Raw genomic sequence first — 7,764 nt, forward strand, 5'->3', positions numbered from 1 at the left:
CGAGAGGCCAGGCAGCGTCAGCAGGTCCTGGAGCTGTGGGTGGCAAGGGGCTTGGGGAGGGCTCTTGTCATCCCCTCCCCACTGGGAGGAGGTTGAGGTGAGAAGCCCAGCGTAGCCTGGACACCCTGAGGAGGAAGCCCTGGTCCTCAGGAGGTGACAGGGCAGACAGAGTGTGTAGACTCTGCTGGGGGGGGATGGGTCCCTGCAGCCCCCCTGGAGCAGCACCCCGGGCCGACCCCTCGAGCTTGCTGCGGGCCCCCAGCCCCGAGCAGGGCTGGGGCATGGCCGGCACTCTCACAGCTCCCCCCCGCCTTGCCACCCCTTGCTTCGCACAACTTCACGGCACCATTCATTGCTTCCGTGGCAAGGAGAAGGCTGGGAGCACAGCTCTGCCTGTTTATTGAGGAGCGGTCGCCGTGCTGCCTGCCACTGCCACCCCCGGGGCCGTGGCCAGGGGGGCAGAGGCTGCCTGGGCTTGCCTGGTCCTGCTGCCATCAAACTGCTCTTGCAGCTCGTTGCTCCATCGGGGGACCCTGCGGTGCCTGGCCCTGCCACGCGCCCTCCCGGGGTGGCTCTGCATCGTCCCAGCCAGGCAGGGTGCTGGGTGCCGTGGTGGGGGCTGGTCCTCCAGCCACCCCAGTGCCTGGTGGCAGCAGCACTGCAGGGGGGCTGAGACCCCACTGCAGCCTGTCCCCATCACGCTGTTCCCACCGGCTGTCGGCACGTGAAATGGGGATGTCGGTGGGGACAGGGTGGAGGGAGGCAGGGTGAGGCTGTGCAGGCTCAGGGAGCGCTGGCAGGGAACAGCTGTGCACGAGGCACTGGTCCGAAAGCATCCCCCTGATGCCCCCTTTGTCCCCAGGTGTGGGTGGCAGGGTCAGGCCAGGCCCCACAGTTCCAGGTCCTGGACGCAGAACTCTTCCCGGGGCGAGAGGGTCTCGTTGTCAAAGGTCTCACAGGGGTGGCTGCCCCCATGGTGCAGGTCTCCGTCCAGCCACAGCCCGAATCTACCACTGGGAAGGTGCCAACAGCAGGGTCGGCTGAGGTCTCCTCCCTCTCCGTGCCTGGAGACGTCCCCAGCCACCTCCCCATCCCCATTCCCGGGTGCCCGCCTGCCAAGGATGCCGGGCACAAGGGACAGGCAAACCAGGGACAAGACAGGACAAGCAGCCACCCCCCAGGGCTGCCACCCTGCGTGCAGGCCGTGAGCAGGCAGGCCTGCCAGCAGCAGGGTTGCGGATGAACTGGCCAGCGCTGCCGGACAACCTCCACTGGTGGTTTTGGGTTCAGACCACCAGCGCGCACTTAGACCCAGCTCCCCAGGGCAACCTGGGCTCAGATCATGGCCCTGACGGCCATCGGGGCTGGGGACCCCATGGGCTGCCAAAGCTGCTATCGTGGCTCCTACCTGCCCCCTCCGATCATCAGCAGGTCCACATCCCCTTTCATGAAGAAGTTGTTCCTGCCCGTCCACCTGAACACCTGCGCGGGGACAGCCGTCGGCTGGGGCACAGCCTCCCCATCCCTGACCCTGTCCTGCGAGGGACATCTGGGGGCTGCTGGGCAAAGTTGGCACTGCCCATTCCCACTGTGTCCTCCTTCTCCAGAGGAAGACCTGTCCGAGCCTGTGGGCACTGGTCTGGTGCTGGCACATCCCTGCCAGCAGCCCTAGGGCCACCCCCAGGGATGGCTGCCACCTGCTGATGCCACCAGCAGCATCGTTCACTGATGCTACCAGCCCCATCACACACATGGACCCCCGCTGGCACAGGCAGACGTGGCTGAGCTGCCTCCACATCCCACCGATGCTGGGCTGTGACTGTCCTGGCATGCGGAGTGTCCCTGGTGACACTCAGCCAGGCAGCGTCCCCTTCCCTGGGCCTCCCTCTCGGCAGGGCTGGCTGGGATTTGCCTTCACCCCCCAACCCTGGCTGAACGCAGGGACCACAGCTGGCAGGGTGCCTCAGTTGCTTCACCCATGTCCTGCCAAGTGCAGTCGTGTCACCCCAGACCCCTCCCCAGCACCTTGGGGACCCCCTGGGGTAGCCAGGTTCCAGGGGCACCACCAGCCCCCCCGACCCCCTGGTGCCCCGTGGCTGGCAGCCTGCAGCCCCCACCTTCAGCACTGGGGAGAAGGAGAAGAGGAAGGTCTCCCCGGTCCCATAGAAGCTGTTGCTGCAGCGAATGGTGCTGGCAGAGAAGGCGCCAAAGGCCTGAGGAGAACAGAGAGAGGGAGTCCCACCCTGAGGTGCTCAGTGGGGCTCCCCAATGCCCGAACGCAGCCCCCCCCCCGCCAGCAGAGCCAGGATGTGGCCAGGCCTGGGGTGATGCTGGGCTTGCTGCCCCCAGCACCACGGGGCAGCTGGACTGGGGAGGGTCTGGGCGTACCTGCGCCTCCATGTCCCTGATGAGCAGCAGGGCAGGGGAGCCTGGCCGATCCCCGCACCGGTACAGGGTCCGCAGGCTGAAGCCGTCCCTCCTGCTGCAGTACAGCAGGTGCCAGGGCTGCTGTGTCAGCCGGGAGGGCAAGTGGAGCCCCAGCTAGGGCAGAGCGGGCTCAGCCGGGGCTGGCAGGCTGCTTCTGAGCTTCCTCCCCCTGCCCCGAGCAGCCTCCCAAGACACCTTCCCAAGCACGCTCCCCGCTGCCTGCCAAGCATCCTCCCCAAGAAATCTTCCCAAGCATCCTCCCCCTCCAAGCATCCTCTCAAGAGACCACTTCCCACCTGAGCAGCCTCCCAAGAGGTCTCCCCAAGCAGCCTCTGCCTAAGCACAGCTCCCAAGGGGTTTCCTCAAGCTCCTGGCCCACCCAGCAGCCTCCCAGGATGCTTCCCCAAGCAACTTCCCTCTGAGAACCGTTCTGAGACGTCTCCCCGAGCATCCTCCCACCAGCACCCCCAAGAGATGCTGCTGGGGTGGCTGTTCCCAGGGACAGGGGATGTCACCTGTCTGGCCTTGCATTCGACCAGTTCCTGGCAGGACAGAGGGCATGGGCTGTGGGGCAGGGGGAGCTGAGGGCGGGGGGGTGCCAGTACTGGTGGGAAGGTGTCTCACCTCCTGGATCTCCCTGTCCCGCAGGATGCTGCTCGGTGTGCTCAGCACCAGCCTGCATGGCTCCTCCAGGGCTGGGCCCGCTGCTGCGGCTCCCACACAGCCTGGCTGCCCCTCTCCGGCCGGCTCCCTGCATCCCACTGGCACGTCCTCATCCTGGTCGGGCTGGGGGCAGGGGGGGGAGGTGAGCATCCCTGTAGGCCCCAAGGAAGCAGGCCTGCAGGAAAGCTGGGGAGGGACTGTTTACAAGGGCACATAGCAATAGGAGGGGTGGGGGGGTGGGGGGGTGGAAATGGTTTTAAACTAGAAATGGGCAGATTTAGACTGGATATTAGGAAGAAGTTCTTTACCATCAGGGTGGTAAAGCACTGGAACAGTTGCCCCATCCCTGGAGACATTCAAGGTCAGGCTTGACGGGGCTCTGGGCAACCTGATCCGGCTAAAGATGTCCCTGCTCATTGTGGTGGAGGTGGGGGGTGGCCTAGATGGCTTTTGGGGGTCCCTTCCAGCCCAATGCATTCTATGAGTCTATGAAACCTGCCCTGCATGGGGCATTGCCTGCCTTGTGTCCAGGGGCTGGGTGAAGCGGCCCAAAGGCCATGGGGATGGGCACTTGGCTGAGCCTCCAGCCCGGCTCCCGACAGCCCTGCTGTGCCATGCCACACTGTGCCACGCACTGGCACCCTGGCAGGCCATGACACCTCAGCACCCGAAAGTTCACGGGTGTGGGGCTGCCTGAAGAGGAAAAGTGAGAGGAGGCAGGGGAGGCTTCTACAACTTCAGCCAAACCTCAGCCCCAGCCACTCCCCTCCTTGCCCATGGCCAGGCTGCCTCTGCAGTGTGCGTGGGGTCGGGGATGTGCCTTGGTCCCTGTGGCAGCTGGTGACAACTCTCAGCCGGCCCCATGCTCAGGGTGGCTGTGGGTGCAGCCCCTGCCTGAGGGGTTCCCTGCCATCGATAGGGCACAGGCAGAAAACACCCCAAGGGGACAAGAGGGATGAGCGAGCGCAGCCCCAGGCAGCAGGAGCTCTCCTGCCCCCCTCATGGTGCTTTGATCCTCAGGGGGGAGTGGGGCTAAAGGGTCAGGTTCCGAGCGTGCCCATCACCCTCTGCACCTCCCTAGCCCCTCGCTCGCCCCAGGACAGCCCCTGTCTCTCTAGCCAGCCATGTGTCCAGCCCGCCCGCTGCCTCCCGGCACTGCCCTGGAGCTCATTCCCAACGCCCATGCTGCCACGCCAGACCCCCACCACACTAGACCTACCAGGAGGTGGTAGCGGGCACGGTGCCCCCTCATCACGGACATGCGGGTGCTGCTGGGGTGCTGGGAGCTGTGCTGCCAGGGAGCCCTCGCTACTTCCCTGGGTTAATGTTTACCTGCACTGGCTGCTCCCTGGCTGCCTGGTGCGTGACGCAGGTGGGTGGGGATGCCAGCAGCCTGCCTGGGCTCATGGCGGTCCAGGATGTGCCCCTCCTGCAGCACCAGGTCCTGTGTGGTGCTGGGATGGGTGGGCAGGTGTCCCTCCGCCCCCAGCCAAGCACTGGGCGCCCAGCAGCCATCACCTCCTTTGCAACTGGGCTGGGCTCTGGGTTACCAAGAGGGAGCCCTGAGGCCATTGGGGGAGCCCTGGTTTTGGGATCAACAGGCAGGTCGTGTGGTGTTGCTCTTTGCAACACGACTGTTGCAATGGTTGTAGTAACTGCCAACACCTGCCCGGTGGACGTGGTGGCACATGCCCCTTGCACTGGGAGAGGCAGCCTGGGTTCACATCCTGCAGCTGGGTGAGCCAGGGCCCCTGGGAGACCTGGGGTTTGTCTGGGCTCAGTGGCTGCAGGAGGAGTGAACCCCTGGCCGAGGCATTCCCCCTGTCTCAGGCATCTCTGGAGCAGCTCCTGCAAACCAGGGAGGGGCTGTGGTGCCCCAGTGTGTCCCCTTCCCATTGGTGCCCTCCCCTAAACAGCCAGCGCGGCCATGAGCCTGTGGGCCCAACCGCAACAATGTCCCATTTATGCCAATACAGGAATTTCCGCATGCCCTGCGTGGTGGTACGACAGCCACAATGGCCTGTCCCAAGCCCTGGCCCCACTGCAGGCGTTTTTGGGGTTGCCCCTCGACACCATGGCAGGGCCCATTGCAGCCCCATTGCTCCTGGCTGCCCCAGTTCTGCTGTCCCTACCAGGCTTTGGTGGCAGCTGCAGCCCCAGGATGGCAGCAAGAGGCTGGCAGTTCCTGGTGCCTGGCACGGCTGGCACTTGGCCACAGGCAGGGCCCTGGGTGGTCCAGGTCTTGGTAGCCTCCAAAAGCCTCCTCTGGGACTCAGCCCTCACTGAGGAGACAGGATGGGGCACCCAGTCCTGACTGAGCTGCTGTAGGGCAGCCACCCCTGCCCCTGTCACATCCCTGCTCCTGCCCTGCCCTCTCTGTACCCCTGCCCGATTCTGTCTCTGTCCACTGCCTGTCCCCGCCCTTGACACTGTGCCTGCCCTGGTGCTGTCCTGCATTGCCTCTCCCTTGCTCATGCCCCTTCCCTGGCCCTGCCCTTGCCTTGGCCCTTTCCTTTTCCCTGGCCCTGCCCTGGCCCCTTCCCTTGAACTGTCCTTCCTGCCCAGTCCCTGTCCCTGGCAGTGCCCAGGCCTCTGCCCCTTGCTCTGCCTCTGCCCCCAGTGCTCACTCTGTTACCTCTTCTCAGGACCGCTTTTGAGTCCAACTTTGGGACCTGCTCCCCTGGGAGATCCAGATGATGGAGCCATCTGGGGGGTCGGTGGGTGGCCACGAGTGGGGCCCTGGGCACAGTCACAGGAACAAATTCCGCTGCTGGAGACAGAGGATGGAGCTGCTGCCCGCTGCCCTTGGCTCAGTCCTGCCGCCTCCCATCAGCATCATCTCCCTCCCAGTGTGTGATTTCCCACTTGGTAGGAAGAGGTGGGCTGTAAAATGAATAGCCCCCAGGCAGCCCCAGGTAGTCACCCTCTTATTAAGTCTTCTTTTACACTGCTGTCGGGTTGAACTGTGCGTAGCTGGCAGGTCCTAAAGCCGCCGTGGGTTTCAGCATGCCCAGAGACGCCCGCTTGTCCTTCGGTGTGCCCCGGGCCACTTGTTTTCCCTCCCGACTCCCGTTTGCCTTTAAGTCCCTCCACGACCCCTCCATGTGCCTCCCAGAGCCCCCACTCACCCTCTAGTCCCGCCGCCCCTCTCCTCACCCCCCCCACCCCCCCACCCCCCCCAGAGCACAGGAGGCATCTAAAACTTGCACAGTTCAGTTTATTTTGCCCCCCGACATGCGCCCAGCCGCGGCCCAGCGCAGCCCGGCCGCCCCCGGCGCCGCAGGGCTGCTGCGCGGCTGCCCCGCTCGGAGCGGCCGAGCGCGGGGGGGCTGCGCTGCGCTCGCCTCAGCCTCAGCAACCCCCCAAGCGCTAACAGCAGTGCGGTAAGGCAGAAGTTTTAATTGTCCTGAAAGAAGGAAGAGCTGTTCCCAGGGCTGCCGGGGCCCCTCGGTCTCCGCTGCTCCGCACCAGGCGCCGTTCAGTTCCCGTGTTCGCCTTCCCAGCCCCTCGCATCTCCCGGGGGATCAGCGGGGAAGGCGCCCGCTGCCCCGGCCCCGCCAGGCGGCTTCGCACCCCGGTTACCGCTCCCCCCCGCCACCGCGCACCCAGCCCAGCCAGACGCCGGCCCGGGGGATTCGCTCCGGTGGGTCGCGCTCCGGGGGCGGCAGCAGCGCCGGAGGGGAGCCCCGCGGGAACCGAGGGGCAGGGCCTTAACGGAGGCTTCCGCGCACAGCCCCGACACCATCGCTGCTGGCGGCAGGGTAAGGGGGAAGCGCGTGTCCTGTAGTGTGAAGCGGCTGTGGGACACCCGGAGCCAAACAACTCCACAGCGGCGGCCGAGGCTCCTTCTGGATTTGGTCTGGGGCCTGAACAGGGAGATTCTGACCCCTCCTGGTCCCTCGCCCAGGCAGGCAGCTTGCTCGTTCCACATCCCGGCTGCTGCCCCAGGGAAGCGCAAAGGTACGGGGGTGAGCCCTGCACCGCCCAGCTTTGCTGCCCTGCAGGAACGAGGAGCAGGGGGCATCTGTCTCCGCAGTCACCTGGTACCCATCCAGCACCTGCTTTCACCCCAGTTCCAGTTCCCAGTAGTGTTTGAGGGTCACGATGGTCGCCTGTGGCAGCAGCTCCATCTGTCCTCCTTCCAGCAGGTCATTCATCCTTGGTCACCCATTTGCTTCACAGGCACCCACCACACCTGAGCACATGTGATTTTTCCAGATCCCTCAACAGTAGAACCACCAAGAAATGGCATCTGCAGCCAGGGCTGAGGCACCAGGTACCCAGAGATTGCCTTGTGCCAAGCAGGAGCATTACTGGGCGAAGCAGTGAAGGGGAAATGTCCAGGAGAAGCAAACACCCCCAAGAAGCAGTGACAGTAAAATAAACAGTTTATGGTCTGAGCTCTTTCTGGGACAGAGATTCAGCCCTGGTTTTAGCTCAGACACTTTCTCCAGGTCCCGCTGGACTGCCCCGAGTCGATGGCTGAGGTTGCAGTGAAAAGTACAGCTGGGGGAAGAAGGGAGATGCTTCAACAGAGGCACTGCAGCTCCTACTTGTAGCTCTTACAGTCTCTGCACTGAGTCCACAGCTCAGGAGGGTAATCCCAGAAGAACCTCAGCCCTTTCTTTCAGCAGGTATCAGTCCCAAAGTCAGACCTCATTCAGGGAACTTTCC

At 64.6% G+C, this 7,764-nt stretch overlaps 1 protein-coding gene across 1 annotated transcript; it reads right to left on the reverse strand.

Annotated features, from left to right (window-relative positions):
* Window positions 1-877: 877 nt before the first annotated feature.
* TLDC2 (TBC/LysM-associated domain containing 2) lies at window positions 878-4,497 on the reverse strand. Its single transcript, XM_086474938.1, has 6 exons — window positions 4,423-4,497; window positions 3,052-3,213; window positions 2,389-2,541; window positions 2,118-2,213; window positions 1,409-1,482; window positions 878-1,013 (listed from the first exon to the last, which is right to left on the reverse strand). Exons 1-6 carry the CDS (start codon window positions 4,495-4,497, stop codon window positions 878-880), a joined length of 696 nt encoding a protein of 231 aa, XP_086331064.1.
* Window positions 4,498-7,764: the final 3,267 nt, after the last annotated feature.

The sequence above is a fragment of the Leptosomus discolor genome, chromosome 17, assembly GCF_034619465.1.
Source record: "Leptosomus discolor isolate bLepDis1 chromosome 17, bLepDis1.hap2, whole genome shotgun sequence".
Lineage (NCBI taxonomy): Eukaryota > Metazoa > Chordata > Aves > Leptosomiformes > Leptosomidae > Leptosomus > Leptosomus discolor.

Excerpts from the sequence above, each read along its gene's own strand:
- TLDC2 (XM_086474938.1), bottom strand. The coding sequence starts at position 4,497 with ATGAGCCCAGGCAGGCTGCTGGCATCCCCACCCACCTGCGTCACGCAC. Across the intron at positions 3,214-4,422 it reads CCAGGGAGCAGCCAGTGCAG|CCCGACCAGGATGAGGACGT; the intron begins GTAAACATTAAC and ends CCCTGCCCCCAG. Across the intron at positions 2,214-2,388 it reads TCAGGGACATGGAGGCGCAG|GCCTTTGGCGCCTTCTCTGC; the intron begins GTACGCCCAGAC and ends TGTTCTCCTCAG.